The 17,984-nt window shown below is 45.7% G+C and overlaps 1 protein-coding gene across 1 annotated transcript in view; it reads right to left on the reverse strand.

The window, feature by feature from the left end:
* Positions 1–17,984, reverse strand: part of DENND2A (DENN domain containing 2A) — an 89,873-nt gene that overhangs the window by 52,495 nt on the left and 19,394 nt on the right. Inside the window, exons 2-3 of the mRNA XM_090287588.1 lie at positions 13,226–13,327; positions 8,767–9,921 (exon numbers count right to left, since the gene is read on the reverse strand). Of these exons, the coding sequence (XP_090143714.1) occupies positions 8,767–9,921; positions 13,226–13,327 (1,257 nt within the window). The remainder of the gene's footprint in view (positions 1–8,766; positions 9,922–13,225; positions 13,328–17,984) is intronic.

Consider the following 17,984-nt stretch of genomic DNA (forward strand, 5'->3'; position numbering starts at 1 on the left):
CAGCCTGCATGGTTAATAAGCACCTTCTAGGGGCTGCGATGAGCTCACAGCTGGTGATGCAAAGGCAAGACATCCCTGCCTTCGAGGCTCCCGCAGCCTGGTGAAGGGGTGCAACCTCCTCTCAGCCCGAGTTTGCTTCCTGGGCCGATCAGTTATCATGGGATTTGGGTATTTCTTAGTTTTGGAAATGCTGGAACGATCAGATTGGTCCACTATAAATTTGCTGAAGTGCCTTATAATTTATGTAAGATACAAATTTATTTTCTTATTTTAAGATTTTATTTATTTTTAGAGAGAGGGTAAGGGCGGGAGATAGAGAGGGAGAGAAACATCAATGTGTGGTTGGAGAGAATGATCAATGTGTGGCTGCCTCTCCCACGCCCCCAATCGAGGACCTGGCCTGCAACCCAGGCATGTGCCCTGACTGGGAGTCAAACCAGTGACCCTTTGGTTCACAGCCTGGTGCTCAATATACGAAGCCACACCAGCCAAGGCCAAATTTCAACAACCAGTGCCAAATACTGTGATTTCAAGTAGTATTTTGTATGTTATTTATGACTTTCCCACCCTTTTGTAAATGAAATACTAACGTAAGAGCTCATCCCACATCTCCATTTGGACGACTCACGGGAATCTCAAAACCCACAAATCTGGAGTCGAACTCATACTCTTGTTCCTGCTCTGCAATGAGGAGCAGCGCTTCCTCCAGCGAAGCCACTGCAGCGAAGGCCATCAGCATCCGCCCCAATGTTTAGGCCTCAACCTGGAGGCCCGCCCACATCCCCCTCTCCTAATGCCCACTTCTAGCCAGTTCACAAGAGTTCTGCGTGGAGCCCACCCACTCTCTCAGCTCCCACTGCAGCCACACTGCAGGGTGGCCCTAGCACCACCTCACTCTTCCTTCCACCCCCTCAATGCCTCCCTGCCCCCCACCCGCCACCGCTGGTGCCCTTTCTAGTCTCCGTGCTGCTGTGGGGACAAGCTCTCAAAAATGCAAATGAGCTCATGTTTCTCCCCTTCTTAAAACTTTTCAAATGTTTCCTAGTCCCCTTAGGTAACAGGCCCAAACCCTTGCCTGGTCTGCAGGGCTCTTCTGGCGGCCGGCTCCGGAGGACCTCGAGGGTCACACTGGGCAGTCCAGGTCCTCCAGCAGGCTGAAGGAAGTCTTTCCTGCCCCACGGCCTTTGCTGCTTGTTCACGCAAACTGAACCCCCGTTTCCCACTGTCCCCCCTCGTGACCATTCCCACAGTGCCATGGTTACGTAACTAGTTGTGCACTTCTAACTATTACTAGTCTGTAAGTTCCATGAGGGCGGAGTCTCAGTTCACCTTGTTCATTGCTATATTCCTGTGCCTAACACTACATTGGTTCACCTTAAGTATTTGCTGGTTGAGTAAGTGAATATTTTAAAAGCTGGTTTTACCAGCCATATTTACTGCTCTTAATTTATACCTCCTTCGGCATAAACAAATAGAGCAGTGGTTCTCAACCTTCTTAATGCCGCGACCCTTTAATACAGCTCCTCGCATTGTGGTGACCCCCAACCATAACTAAAGCACAGTGATGAATCACAAAAACAACATGTAATTATATATGTGTTTTCCACTGGTCTTAGGCGACCCCTGTGAAAGGGCCGTTCGACCCCCAAAGGGGTCACGACCCCCAGGTTGAGAACCACTGAAATAGAGCAACTGTATTCTTAGAGCTAATTTTTAGTCAATTGTTTTGAACACATTTCCTTCAGAATTATTTTGAGCTGTGGTTAAATGACCTTCGCTAGCCTGGGGACTAGCCATCACTTAAGACACCATAATACACTCGCCTAGAAAGAAGGGATGCCTGCTCTGATCCCTCATCCCCCTCCAGCTGCCACAGGGTCTTTTCTGGATGGTGCAGACATTGCTCCCCACAGCCCCCCGCACCCCCTGGGGAAGGGTGTTCATACCACCAGCTGTTCAGAGGAGGAGCTCAGTGGGAGACTGCTTACGTCAGCTCTTGGCTTGCTCTGCTATTGGGTATTTCCTTCATCAAGGATTATGACTACCCACATTCAGTTTCTGCTTTTCTCTATCCTGAATCGAGAACAGATGTGTCAGAAGGAAAACGACCTATATCTGCCATTGTGTCTAAAATCCAACCACTTCTACCTTCTCATGAGAACGAAGACACGGCCCCCTCTCTTCTAATGCAGAATAACACCCACCAGGTTTCCTCTCGTAACTGCTGGCCAGTGCAACGGCTACGGAAATAAACAAACTTCTAAAATCAAGCTTCTCAGACACTTTTAAAGTACTCATTGGTCTCAAGCTCAACCAAACAATTGGCCCCTTTGAAGCTTTTAGACAATCAGTTTTTAGACACAGTAGTTAGAGTTGCCTCATGGATGTCATGTTGACTAAGACAGGATCACCATGACAGGGTCAGATAGGGTTAGGGGGGCTGGTAAGTGAACTTGAACCATGAAACTGATGATAGCTGAGGGTTGCTGCGCAGCCAGAGAGCCATGGGGATCCCTATCAGTCCCACAGAAGATGAAAATTAAGGAATCAGTAACAGCACAGTATGATTTGGTGGCCATAGCATCACTGAGGTCTCATGGCCTCAAAAAAGTTCTGAAGCCTTACACTAAAGCCCCAAGGAAAGGCTGAAGCTATATAATGCCAAAATAATCCATTGAAATTTTGGTCGATGTAGTTTTCTGGCTGCATAACGATCTAAACACTCTGTCATATGATCAAATTAAACTGAAACAAAAACTCTGAATTTGAGTTAAAACCTTTGGGGTATATAGATACTTACGGATTCAGAACGCTGCTTATACTTAAAAAATAATAACTTTTCTTGTTTAATGTCAGCCTTGAGGCATTCCTGCCGAAGTTATTAAATAGATGCCATAAAACACACATAACCAAGTTAATGTTGCTGTAGGAGCCTTATCTTTGGAATTTCCTGACATTTAAGGGCTTCTCATTTTCCGCTGTAGGATTGAAGACATAATTCCTTGCATTTAATTTCCTGGGGCTTTAGAGAAATGAAGAAAAAAGAGAAGAAGGGGAAGGAAGAAGGAGAAGAGGAAGAAGGGGAGAGAGAAGAGGAAAAGAGAAAAGGTACAAATAAGAAGGGAGGAAGGAAAAACACATTTTCTCAAACCAAGGATCTGAATTCCCGGGGTTGGCCCTGGCTGAGGGGGACTAACCGGCCTATGAAAATAAGCTGAATACGCCCTCTAATGTACACAGCCTGGCCATGTAATTCTAAACCTTCATAACCTCAAAATCCTTAATCATTTCTTTCTTCAACCTTGGCTCGGCTTTCCTGCCTCGGAGAAGGCAGTAAGTCTGCCAATTTCAGAGCTGAGCCTTTTCTTTTCTTTTCTTCCTCATCCCCCTCAATTTTTTTTTTCTTTTTTTTTATCGATAGGACCACAATAAAGAGCACACTTTATTTTTTTAAGAGCAGAAAGTGAACATCTTGCCCTAATCACCCCCATTGCACTATTTGAAACAAAATGAAAACTCTAACGCCAAAATTCTTAAAACACAGCTGATGCAACCATAGTCCAAGTGGCCAAGAAAAATTTCATCTTTGGACTGAAACGAAGGAACTTCAGCGGGTTTTAAAGAAAATGCTGGGAGACGGAAAAGAGCAGATGGTAGCTGAGAGAGAAAAGATAATGGGAATAACTGTCTGCCAGGTTGATGTGTCTTCCCAGAGGTGCCCCCGATGAAGGACTCCAGTTCCCCAGAGCCAGCCTGCCCCGTGAGAGTGGGCCTCTTTGCAGGAACAGCGGAGAGGGTGTGGAGGAGCTGCTGATAGGCAGCACTGGGATGGGCGTATGAAGTCACCAGGGTATTTAGGGCCCTGGGCTCGGCACTCACTTGGGAAAGGATGTTGAGTTGGAGATGGATTCAGACTTTCTCACAACATAAAGAAGGAATTCTCTACATTCTTCTACAGACCTCACTGATACCAAAGCCTGATAAAGACAGCAAAATAAATACCAAGCACAGGCCAGTCCCATTTATGGAAGAGTGAGACAAAAATCTTAAAATATTAGCAAATAGAATTTATCAGTAATTTAAAAAAATAATAAACCAAGACCAAATGGGAGTTCATCTCAAAAATCTAAGGATGGGTTACTATCAGGATATAAATTTGCTATTAATAGGTCAGAGAAGAACTGTCTGATTGTATAAAGTTACTGAAAAGTAATTTGACAAAATCTACCATTCAATCCTAATTTTTAAAACTCTGATTAAAAACAAAAAACAAAAAACAAAAACCAGTGTGGCTCAGCTGGGCGGGTATTGTACGGCAAAGTGAAAGGCTGCAGTTTGATTCCTGGTCAGGACACATGCCTGGGTTCTGCGTTTGGTCCCAACTGGAGCGCGTATGAGAGGCAACAGATCAACACTCCTCTCCCTTTTTCTCTTCCTTCCCCTCTAAAAATTAAATAGACAAACCCTTAAAAACCAACCTCTTAGTAAACAAAGAAATATAAATGAACACTACCTGGATAACATAATAGCATATTGGAAACATGAGTGCTTGAGAGTGGAATGCCAGGCACATTAGCATCAAAGCTGTGCGGGGAGGTACGCCTGCCCACAGCTATCAGCGCTATTACTTAATATGCCCTGAAAGGGCCAGCCGGGGCAATTTGGTAAGAGAAAGAATTTGGAGGTACAAGTTAGAAAGAAAGAGGTAAAATGATCCTTCTTTGCAGACAGTATGATTATGTACACATAAAGCCCAAGAGAACCAACTGACAGACTATTAGAAACAACGAGAACATTCTTTTGGGTGTCTTTTAAAAGAGTCATATACAAAATAGATCATTTTCTTAAATCTGAAAATCATATAATGAGAAAAAAGATTATATTAACAAAGACAACAAAAAGATAAACTGCTCGTGAACAAACCTAGCAAATATAAGAATCCCAATGAAAAACTAACATACAGACCTGGCTGCTGTGGCCCAGGGAACAGAAAGGTAGCTGGTTTGATTCCCGGTCAAGGCACATGCCTGGGTTGCAGGCCAGGTCCCCAGTTGGGGGTGTGCGAGAGGCAACCAATTGATGTTGCCTCTCACACACTAGTGTCTCGCTCCCTCTTTTTCTCCCTCCCTTTCCCTCTCTCTAAAAATACATAAATAAAAAAATATTTTTAACTAACATATAATTGTCAGATAGGTACTAGACTTATTGGGGTGATCACTTCATTGGTTATATAATTGTCTCATCACTATGTTGTATATCTGAAACTAATATAATACTGTATGTTAACGGTAATTGAATTTTTTATTTTTAAAAATAAGTAACATTTTGTGTGATATTTGATAGTGACACATAGAACATTTAGAAAAACACATGAAAGAAAAGTGAAGACATTTTTGAAAAAGGAGAATAATAAAATAAATAGGAGGCTCATAATTACTAAAAAGGAGGTCAAGCAATCACTTTTTTCATGATATGATAGTAAATGCAGGATGTCTAGGAGAACTAACTGACTGATTGCTAGCAACAATAAGAAGTTCTGTAAGCTCTACTAGATATTAAAATATATTATGAGGTTAAAATAATTGGTATTGGGGAAGAAATAGATACCCTGATTAATTAAGCACAAGAGAGCCAGAAACAAATACTAGCTAACATTTATTGAGCATTTACTATATCCTGGGCTTGGTTTTATGGTTTACTTATCTTCCTTACAACTTATGAAGTGGTTATTATAATTATCACCATTTTATAGATAAGTTAAATGAGGCCAGGACAAATTTTGCAGCTTGTCTAATGTCACCCAGCTAGGAAGTAGCAGAGCTAGAAGTCCTCTGGCTCTCGAGTCTTCTCTAATGCTGTATATGGCTCATCACAGCATTATTTGTAAACTGGAAACAACCTAAGTGTCCATCAGTAGGGGAACAGCTACATAAAATATGACTCATCCATGTGATGCTAACAATGTGGCAGTTATAGAAAAGTGGAGAAGATAAAAAAGGAAGGTGGTAACATTGAAAGATCTCAATGATATCCTAAGTAAAACAGAATATATATCGCATGTTTTCACTTTTAAAAGATTTAATTTTCATATACCATATATATAGATGTGTGTGTGTATATATGTATATATACACACACCATATATATATTTATATATATAAATTCTAGAATATACAAACTTTTTTCCTAGAAGAGAACAAATTATGATTTGTTTTTTTTTAAGGAACTAAAAACAAATTGTTTACTGAAGGCAAGAGGATGCAAGCCATACAAAAATCAAAAGCTTATCTAGCTGTAACCGGCTTCTCTTTCTCTTGTCCTACGGGGTAGGATTTTTATCTGTACATTTTCTAAAGAGCCCAATCTACTCATGAAATCCTTAGGCAGGGGGAAGCCGTGCGGTGGAGATTCCTCAAGCAACCCATTGGGAGAGCGCGTTATCAGGGCGGAAGTCACTGCCTAGCACTGCCTGCTTCTTTCTCTTCCGCTCCACGTGTCCTACAGAAGTCATTGCGCGAGGTGGCGAGCCTAGCTATTAGGGAAGAGCAGCTCTGGAAGCCCGCTCTGCCGTCTTGGCACTAGTCCAGGTCCTGCATTATTTTGTCTATGCCCACAGGGTCTTTACGATTTTTCAAAAATCCAGGAAACTCCTTTTCCATGAGTACTCTCAGGTCCTCCCTTGTTAAGTAGACTTCATCCCCAGCAAATCTGTGAAATGTGAACATCATGGTTTCCATGGCATGTTCCCAAGGAGATGGCATTTTGGTGAGGTCTTGGCCAGAGGCGTGGCAGGATCACTCTAAGAAATTATCTTTTTTTTGCAGCCAGGAGAATCATACCTGACAGACAATGTTGACTGGGGGAGTGACACGGCCTAATCTTTATTTCTGGACAATCCCACCTGGCTGCTGAGAAAGGAATACACTGGAGGTGGCTCCAAGACACCTAAGGTGGTAGCAGTGGAGGAGCTGTAGTCAGATTCAAGATAACATTTAAAAGGAGAACCAGCCCTGGCTGCTGTGGCTCAGTGGATTGAGTGTCGGCCTGTGAACCAAGTGTCGCTGGTTCGATTCCCAGTCAGGGCACATGACTAGGTTGCCAGGTCCTCAGTTGGGGGCGCAAGTGAGAGGCAACCACACAGTGATGTTTCTCTCCCTCTCTCCTTTCCCCTCTCTCTAAAAACAGATATATAAAATAAAAATAAAAGGAGAACCAAAGGGTTTGCTGGTGAATTAGACAGGGTATGTGAAAAAGAGAGGACCCAGAAATGGCCTAGGTTTTGGCCTACACTAAATAAAGGCAACACCATTTAATAAAATGGGAATGACTCTGGGAGGAAATTGTTAGTGGTAGCCTGGATCGAGAATTTAGGTTTGGACACGTTAAATCCAAACTATGAGCCCCGGCCAGGTACAGCATTGTCCTGATACGCCAAGGTTACAGGTTTGATCCTTAGTCAGGGCACATACCAGAATCAACTAATGAATGAATGAATAAGTGGAATAACAAACCAATGTTTCTTCCCCCTCTCACACTCCCTCTCTCTCTCTCAAATCAATAAAAAGAAAAAAAAAAAGTCCTAACCATTAGCTAACCAAATGGAGACGCAAGCAGGAGAGGACGATACGGACCTGAAGCTGGGAGAGGGAGCCGCCGTCAGAGATATAGAGGTGGGAGTCATAAGCATGTGATTGACATTTAAAGCTACGGGACTGGATGAGATCATTTAGGGAGTGAGTGTAGATGGAGAGGAGCTCCTGTCCAGATCCCAGGATGAGGTGTGGATGCAGGGGTGCGTCCACAGAGACGGAGCAGCCAGGGAAACAGGCAAGGGGAGGCCGAGAAGCCAAGTGCACACAGCGTTTCGGGACGAAACGCCTCAGCTGTTCCTCCAAGCCCAAGAGAGGTCAATCAAGAAAAGAACAGAGAACCGGCCATGGGTGTAGCAAGAAGGGGGCTGTTGGCGGCCTTGGTCGAGAGCAGTCTCGGAATAAGTGGCCAAAGCTCAACTACAGAGGGTCCAGAAATAAAAAGCAGAAGGCGAAGAAGTGATGACAGGGATATAGACACCTGTTTGGAGTTTTGCACTAAAGCTGGTTTCCACATGAGTGGGTATCAACCAATGAGCACATTATAGAAATGGACTAGAAATTCGGTCCATAGAGCAGAAAAGAAACTGATTTTATTTTTCAAGCATTCACGTGCTTTATTATTGAATGTGTTGTCTCACTATTATAAAATATTCACAGTATGTGCATCTATGTATAAAGGAGGAAACAGGCTTTGAGAGGTTAAGTCACTTGCTCAAGGTCAAACAGACAGACTGGGATGGGACCAGGGTAGACTCAGGCAGTGTGTTCCTAGAGTCCATACCAAGAAAAACCGCGAAAGGAAGGGCCAGCGAAGACTCAGCGGACCAAGCGCTGGCAGGGATGGTAGTCACAGAAAGAGCACCCGTCAGCCGCAGTCAGTAGATGGCAGGGCTGAAACAGGGTTTCACTGAGCGCTGGCTTACTGTCAGAATCACAGGACTTCTCCCATCCAGAGGGTCAGTTTTCCAAGCAGACAGTCTTTTTTTTTTTTTTGAGAACAGAGAACCACCACAAAACACATGCATCAGTTATCACGTGTCCTGCTGTAGTCAACAAACTACCTTAAGCTATGAATAGTCTCAACTACAAGATGCATCCGTTTACTAAAAACAAACCATGAGCCCACGCGGACAGCTGTGACGTGGCGCAGACCACGGAGGCAGACGTCACCTACCTGTGGTCAGCGCTGGGCTTCGGTCTCCCGTTCCACAGTCGTCTGTTCACCGAGGGAGGCGGCGGGGAGGAGGGCAGAGGCGGGGGAGGGAGGGTGGGCAGAGGAGGCAGGTTCCTTCCGTCTTTCCTGAAGCTGACGCCTGGGTTCCCATCCTTGTCCCCTTCTCCATCATGTTTGAACGTTCTCCGGGGTTTGGGCAGGGGGTTGATGAAGGGTTTTGGGGGGAAGCCTCTGTACACACTGTCCGGGCTCCGGTCCCAGGGCTTTCCGCGTGAGCTTCTCCTTCCCTCCGCAGCCTCGGGGGCGAGCTGCCTGGCCCCCAGGTCCAAGCGGGGGGCCCTGAGTTCCGAGCCATTCCCACACCCGTGGTTCCTGGTTGGGGCGGGCCCCTCCGCGGCCCTGTCCGGCAGGCAGTGCGGGGAATAACACGTCCCTGGTAACTGGGGGTCCAACCCCGCCAGCCCATCCTTCAGGGCCTGCTCCAGTTTCTTGACCTGCTTCAGCACAGAGAGGCTGTCGTTCTGAAGGCGCTGCTTGCCACGCCTCAGCTCGCGGCCTCGGCCGGCGCTCGGAGCCAGCTCCCGGGCTGGCTGGCCGAGGCCGGGCCTCCGCTCTGCGCCCCGTCCCCTGACTTCCGCATCCCCTTCCTTCCTCTCATTCTCTTTGCTCTCTCCTTCCAGCTTCGCTCCATTCTGGGCCGTGGCGGCCGGAGCCCCACCGCCATCGCCGCGTCTCCTCTCCAGCACGCAGGACGCCGCGTAGTCCTCTGGCCCGTCCGCCTTCCTGCCAGGTACGGGAGTGCGCGACTCCCTTTTCCCCTCCCACTCTGATATCTTGTCCCTTATGCTGAGGGCCTTGTGCCCGGCCCCGCCTCGGGCAGGAGGGCAGGGGTCCTGAACACTGCTGAGCTGCCTCCTGCCAGCCCGGGTGGCTTCTTTAGCACTGAGACCTGAGCCTGGGTCGCTGATGAGCATATTTTTGTTGAACATATTCTGCTGAAAACAGTCTACTCTTGACTTTAGCATCATGTTATTGAGGCTTTCCAGAGGGCTTCGTCGGAGGCGTGAGTCCCGATCAGTCTCTCGGAAATGAATGGAGGGCCTAAAGGGCTGCCTTCGAGAATCTTCCTCAGCCTCCGGACCTTCCACCTTGACCCTGAACAAGAAAAATAAACACCGGGTGAAGGATTCTTATTTATTGTTCTTGGCTGGTCATAGAGATTTCCCAGAACTTAAGATATAAATGTTACATGCTAGTTGCAAATCACAAACATTGAGACCACCATTAAAAAATCACATAATATTTTTCTTGGGGAGATATTATGGAGCTATTAGATTTTGGAGTTCGGTAGACTTGGGTTTAAATCTTAATTCAAACATTGGCCAGCTACATGATCTTGGACACGTTGCTTAACTTCTCTAAATCTCAGTTTCCTCATTTGTGAACTAGGAATAATAATAATAATAATAATAATAATGCATATCTAACAAGGTAACTGTAAACACTGAATGAGCTAGTCCACCTAAAGCAGATAGCATGTCACCCTGGCTGGTGTGGCTTGGTGGATTGAGTGCCAGCCTGTGAACCAAAAGGTCACTGGTTCGATTCCTGATCAGGGCACATACCTGGGTTGTGATTGTGAGCCAGGTCCCCGGTTCGGGGGGTGTGAGAGGCGACAGATCGATGTGTCTCTTGAACATCGATGTTTCTCTCCCTCTCTCTCCTTTCCCCTCTCTCTGAAAATAAATAAATAAAATCTTACAAAATAAAGCATAGAGCATGTCATAAATGTACAAGAAGTGGTAGTTACTATTATTATTAGCTTTTCTCCCCTGACAAAAATAGAAGAAATGTCATGAGATAAAAGAGTATATAGTCTAAGTTTCCTCCACTTCTGTAATCGATGGATAAACCTTCGAATGACTACTTAAAAATTAAAACAATGCCATGCGTTATAAAGTTCTTGCTAACTCTGGGCTTGATAAGTTGTCCTGATTTGAATCAGTAGAAACACATGATTGGCTGCATTGGAATCAAACCTCCTTTCGAATGTGGAGAGTGGGTTCTCCGTTAGGATGGGGACTGTTTTGTGTTGAACTTAGCCTGTTTTGGCTACTATTGTATCCCTAACACCTAGAACGACACCTCGCAGAGTAGGTGGCCAATAAATCTTTGTTGCATGAATGAACGTGTGAACCAGCAGGTGTATCCAGATTCCATGGGTGGCCTTGAAATGCCCTGTCCAATAGAGTGGCCACTAGCCATATGTGACTATTGAAACTGAATCCCAATGAAATTAAAGCTTCAGTTCCTCAGCTGCCCCAGCCACATGGCGAGTACTCAGTAGCCACATGTGGCTAACGGTTACTGTGGTGATGGTGTAGAACATGTCCACCACTCCATAAAGTTCTGGCCTGGAATGTCCATGTGGGGATACATGTCTCCAAATGTGATCTTGGGAGATCAGTTAGAGTCATGGAGATGTTAAAAATTATTGTGAAAGAAACACAGAAAAACATTTTTAAGCTAATCTAATGAGAATGGGAGAATCTGTGTTTTGACATGTAAAACTGTCTTCCACCAGCACAGATCATGACTGAACACAGTGACCTTAGAGGTGTCAAGATGAGCAAACGGGAGTGGGCCAGATTCACGGCACACGTTCTCTGAATGTAAAGATCAGGCTGTAGAGGAATTCTGAAACCCCAGTAAGGTCCACATGAAGGATGAATAATTAGCAATTTCACATACCCTGTGACTATTTAGCTTTCCATTCCGCAGACGAACGGCTGTTTATGTAAAGACTTCTCCCCACAGGGACATTAGCTCATAAGTTGTGTTGCTATTCTTGGTTGCTCAACATAAATGAAAAACTTGTGAAATTGCAAACACATTTTCATATGTTAAATATGGCTACCAAAGCAGAATTCCTTATTTAAATGAACAATTAGCATTCATAACAGAGTGCTTACAGAAAAGAAACACATTTTTAATAGTCTCATCACCACTGAAGACATTGGCATGAACTCAGATTTAGTCAGAATCAGAATCATTTTATTGATATTTTACTGAGAATTCAAAAGGCAGAAGTCAAAGTCCTTGCGCTCACTGTGCTTGAAGTGACATGAAGAGATAGGACAGATGTAAAAACACAGTTCAGGCTCCAGCCAGTGTGGTTCAGTGGGTTGAGCAATGTCCTGCAAACGTGAAAGGTTGCAGGTTTGATTCCCAGTCAGGGCACATGCCTGGTTGTGGGTGTGGTCCCCAGTTGGGGTGCATATGAGAGGCAACTGTGAAGTTTTTCTCTGACATGGATTTTTCTCTCCCTCTCTTTCTTCCTCCCTTCCCCTCTCTCTGAAAGAAAGGAAGAAAGAAAGAAAACCCCACAGTTCAGATTGGTGCATGCTTAGTGACAAGTGATGATATAATATATAATTAGGATCATACGTGCCATTAAACAATATCAACAGCAGCTAAATACATGGTTTTAGAGTTAGAGGGACCTGGGTTTGAACTTGGCTCCTTTTTTTCATCTTAAAGAACCTTATTTCCTTTGTCTAGACTAGAACTTTAGCAGTCCAGAGGCCTAATTTATCTTCTTTGCTGTGCCCAGTATGTAACAGGTAGCCATTAAATGAATAAATGAATGAGTTAATATATATAATGCGCCCGGAGTACATACATTATAAAGCTTGATATGAATAAATGGTCATTAGTGTTATTTAATGATAATAGTTATTGTCTAAGGTCCCAAACACCTGGTAGGACCTCACAACCACGAAGGCCCCATCTGAAAACTGAAGAGGAAAGAGGAGGCCTTGCTGCTGTGTTAGACTAATAAAGCTCAAGTGGGAGCAGCCAGGATGCAGAAACCAAGGGCAGAGAGCCTTCTTCCTGCGGCTGCCGCTCCCAGGGGTTTCCCTGAGCGCCTGCTCCCAGGACTCCACGGCCCCAGGAGGGCTCTAGCTGGGAACAGCTCAGTGATCACCGCCTCCTCTGGCAGAATGTGAGAGGGAGCATCAGAGGAAAACATCTGGGGAGAACAGAAGCCGGCTGATATAAGATGGGCAAAGACGGCTGTGTGGACAGACATGACTGCAGAGATTAGGGCTCCGGGGTAACTGTAATACCTGTGCATTCTAGGAATGAGAAGAATAAAGCCTAGACTGGACTGTGTAAATGGAGACCTGGGATCATCCTCTCGACACACTGGTTTTGATTCCGAGTCTGACTGAATCTGAATTCATGCCGATGTCGGACCTTCCTGGACCGCTTTGGTCTCAGGTCCTTAACTGGGTGCAGTGTGTGCAGGTGACATGCAGGAGGCGCATCACAACTCGGGAAAGAACACCTCCTTAGTTCAAGGGCGTGGGGTTAGTGAGCAGGGCGAGGCGGTAGCGAAAGGAAGGAGACTGAGTCTGGGCCAAGTTCTTCACTCTCGGGGAAGAAAAGTTCTTACTTGTCAGCCAGTTTGTAGCTCAGGTTCTCAGTCTGGCTGTGGTTGCCCCTGGCCGGCCCACACACGGTCATCCTGTCAGCACGGAGAGGAGGCCCAAGGCGCCTGGAGGAACAGGGATGCACATTCAGTGAACCGCACCCCAAACTACTGACCCTGGGTGGATTCTATCCAGGAGTGGAGGGGGACCAGAATGTGCCATGCAGAAGCCCTGACCCAGGAAGGGGGCAAGGGCATAGAATCCTGGGGTCCACCCAGATTCAGACCCCATGCCAAACCTCTTCTCACATGTGCGTGTGTACATGCGTGTACACATGTAAGAAAACATATAGCCTTAGAAAGCAAAACAAATACCAGCACAACCTGATATTTCTTCAGGCTCTGCAAGAACCTGTGCTGAGCTGACAGCCCCCCAAGAAGGGAAGAGTTGCTGCTACTTCATTTGAAACAAGAAGTAAACCACCCACTGAAGTGTTACTACCTACATGGGAGTCATCTACTCTTCTGCTGGCCCTGAGCGCAGGTGTGAGCCTGCATGGCCCTTGGCTTGGGAGTCCTGCACAGAGAACCCTCCCCGCAGCTCCAAACCCAAGAGGAGGAAGCGACTAGCCACTGGGTCGTCTGTCAGGTCTAAGAAAAAGTAGAGATGGTCTTGGCTAACCCAGGAATCCCACAGAGCATCTCAAACCTGAAAGATGACAATGACCATGAGGACCAAAGCAGCAGCCTCAACACAGAAGTAGCAGTTTCATAATGCTCCCTCGGGTGCCTGACATCTAAATGAACTGAAGTAGCTGATTAAGAAGTATTATTTAAGTCCTGACCAATGTGGCTCAGTTGGTTGGGTGTTATCCCACAATGCAAAAAGCCACCGGTTTGATTCCTGGGTTATGGGACATCTGTGGTCAGGGTGTATGCAGGAGACAGTCAACTGATGTTTCTCTCCCTTTCTTTCTCCCTCCCTTCCCCTCTCTCTAAAAATAAATAAAATATTTTGAAAAAAGAATTATTATTTCGATAGCAAGTTCCTACAGTAATACGTGTCTCTCAACATGAGGACAAATGGACTTTGCACAGGTGGGTGTGGCCAGGACGATGAGACCTGCTGAAGAATGCCAAGCACGTGAAGCATGCATGCCACATGACCAGTCCCTTCCTGAGATTAGAAGTTCAAGGGATGTTGAGATCCTGGAGATTCACGTTCCTCTTCCACTGAACCTCCAGGGAATCCTGCTCCCATCCGCATCTCCACCTCACGCTTCCAAGATTCTTTTCCCCACTCCCAAGATGGTTCCTCAGCCAGGCGGCACAGTGGCTGTCCAAGGTCCTGGCCTGGGCACCTCTTGCCCCCAGGAACTCAAAGTGTTGGGCTTCGAGACATGCATGTAACTCCCGGGAACAAGAAGAGGAAGGTCAGGGGAGAAAAGGGAAAAGATAAAGAGAATGAACATGGGCAACAAATTAAAAAGAGGGAGGTGTGCTTGTTTTGGCAGCACAGCTACTAAAAAGAGGGGGGTTAGGGACCAGTGAGCTGAAAAAAAATCAAGGAAGGGAACAGACAGGTCCCAGAACCTGTGTGTGGGCGAGGGGATGGAGCTCAGGTCTGCCATGGGCTCAGCTGTCCCCTTGCCCAGCAAGGCAGCGCCCTCCACCTGGGATATGTCCGTGCTGAAAGCAAGCCCAGTTCTTTCAAGAAGCCAGCCTTAGGGCGCCCCTGTCCCCTAATGCGGGAGAGCCCTGAAAGGCCTTTCAGGGACAGGAAGGAACTCACTGCCCCTCTCACAATGCTCCGCAAAGCTTCTGGAGCCTCTCCATCTGGCTGGGCTGGCAGACACTGCTCTTCTGTGCTGCATCTGGCAGAGGGCCCAGCGGAGGTCACGGAGAGTGGCCACTCCCTGCTGCCCGCCTGCCCGCCCGCCTCATGTCTGCACTGTGTCTCCGTGCAGACCAGACCCTCGGTGATGCAGCCCTGTTCCGTGGGGCACCACTCCTCCCACCCACGCCCTTCTTTCAGGCTGGCATCCTCTCTCACCAGCACTGTGAATACGTGCCAGCCCATGTGCAGGATGCTCTGGGGACGCAAGAGGAGTAAGACATGCTGTCTGCCCGCAGGGACAGCACCCAGGACGGTGCCCGGGTCACGATCAGTCCTGCCACCCATCTCTCTCCCCCAGGGAACAGTTGCCCTATAATTCTCAGGAAGCCATACATTTTCCAAAAGGGACAAAGCCCACTGTGTCTAATGCCGAGAGAACCACATATGCACTTTGAGGTTAAAGATCAAGAAACGCTTAAGGGAACACTATATAACCCATGTGAATGTCTATCTGCTGTGTTGTACACCTGAAACTAATACAAACTAGTGTTGAATGCAAACTGTAATCAAAAAATAGAATAACAAAAAACAGAAACAGTTAAACAACATGTTACTTAAGTAAACTCACTTTCCAGGGGCCAGTAATGCTTCCAGACTAACACCATGGTCTCTAGAGAAACAGCTGATACCATATTCTGAGAAGCAAGTTCAAGTGGGACTCAGGAGCTGAAACTGAGGGAACACAGAAGCCCATTGAGTCAGAAATCAGCCCGCCAGCCTTTCTGAATTCACAGAGGAATGGAAAATGCTTCTCCCACAAAACTTTGACCCTTCCCTTTATATCTCTAATGTTAAAAGTCATTAATTAGGTGACAGGCCTAGCTTAATCTGCTTGTTAGGAGTACTCTGTGACTTAAATTACCATGATAAACTTGGATATCACTTTATAGGTCTGGGGTTGCAGAACTGAGCTGTTTTCCGACAGTGATAACCTTCTTCCTGTTAACTCTGGCAGGGTTCCTTCCTACAGTGGTAACAGGGGACATGATACATGGTCCACAGAAAAGGTGCTATCAAAGTCACCCACAAAAAGAAGCTTGGATATTACTGCTTTAGAGACTCCTAGAAAAACAATCTGGACGTGTTTAAGCCGTGGGGGAAGGGACTGATTTTCCCAAATCTTAAAACGAAAACAGTGATTTAAATTAAAAGTGAAATCTGGAAATGTTTATCAACTGATGAATGGATTTTTAAAATGTGGTATGTCCATATAATAGAATATTATTCAGCCATAAAAAGGAATGGAGTACTATCTCATGCAACAACATGGATGACCTTGAAAATACAGTGAGTGAAAAAGCCAGACACAAAAAGCCTCATATCATGGGATTCCATTTCTATGAAATATCCAGAACACACAAACCCATAGAGGGAGGGGGGAATTGGGGTTGAATGATTGCTGACAGGTAAGGGTTTCTTCTGGGGATGATAGGGATGTTCTGGAATTAGACTGTGGGATAGCTGTGCAACATAGTGAATATACTCGTCGGCAGCCGTCCGTCTCGAGAGACGATGGTGTAGCTTCTCAAGAGTCTATCTGCACCGCCGAGAATGGCTGTGCAGTCCGACTCGGGAGTGACACGGTATCTGTCTCCTCCCGTGTTGAATCTTGCGATGACGCTGGAGTGTCCTCTCCAGTGAAGCTGAAGCTACAGAGCCTGGGCAGGGTGATATGGAGGGTCTGCTGTTGCCCATGCAGCAGACCCCCCCTCTCTTCGCAGCTGAAGGGTCCAAGGGAAAGACGGAGTCAATACAGCTTGGCTTCAGGTGCGCCGCAGGAGTTGCCGGTGTTGACTACAACGTCAAACCGCCTTAGGGACTCCGGCTCCGGATTTTCTGTCGGGGTTTACTCCCTTAGCCTTTCCCCTGAACAGGTATGCCGCAAGGCAGCGGAGGTTTTTTGGAGTCAGAGTTTTCCTTCTCTGAATGAGAAGTGAATATACTACGTGTTACTAAAGTGTACACTCCTATATATGCTGACTATTATGTCAATTAAATCTCAATTAAGAGTATATTATAAATATATTTAATAAAAAATAAGAAATTTAGGCAGGGGAGAAGGTGCAGTAAGGAATAAAACATATATACTTATTATAATTTTCCACTGCTCTAAGGTTAGTATGTTATTCTGGAATATATCATATACATGTATAACTTGATTCATAAAATGGTCATACTTGATACATTGAATGAAAAATACAATTTGGATCATGATTACATACTAATACAATTAAATTTTAAATGGTTTTTGTTTGGCAAATAAAGCTACAACCTGTTGATCTTTAATGATTCTAATAACTCTCAGTTTATCAGCTAATAGAGAGCAGGCAACAAAATTGAGAATAAACCATAACAATTACAACAGAACAAAAACAATTATTTTCTCACCTGAGCATTCTCATTAGCAAGCATACCTCGAAGGTGTTCGTTTTCAGAAAATATACTGAGAACCAAAAAGAAGCAGGCAGCCACCTCTGACAGCTTTGCGGTGTCTGACTGTTCAGTGGGACCCACCGCCGAGACTTTTAATGCCTCACTTTTATCATCTTCTTCAAACAAAAAGAGCATCTCAAAATAATAATAATAATGATAAGAAGAAGAAGAGGGAATAGCTCTCTCTCTTTTTTTACATAATAGCTTAAAAAAAAATTTGTAGTATTTTCAAAAACAACCCCACTTTCCACATTTGGAAGAAGATGGAGGACTCTGAGCCGGTGAGGAACAGAGAAGACAAAGGCCATGCATGTGCTGCCTCAGAACCACACCCAGGGGACCACATCTGGCGAGATCGCAGCCTGCACTCTTGGACCAAATTCTCAAGCCAGGCCTGCACAAAAGCACTGCACACCATGACTGGATACCAGCTCCTGCCCAGTGCACCACGCC

This window comes from Furipterus horrens, unplaced genomic scaffold (assembly GCF_987537825.1).
Source record: "Furipterus horrens unplaced genomic scaffold, mFurHor1.1.pri manual_scaffold_9, whole genome shotgun sequence".
In the NCBI taxonomy this organism is placed as follows: domain Eukaryota; kingdom Metazoa; phylum Chordata; class Mammalia; order Chiroptera; family Furipteridae; genus Furipterus; species Furipterus horrens.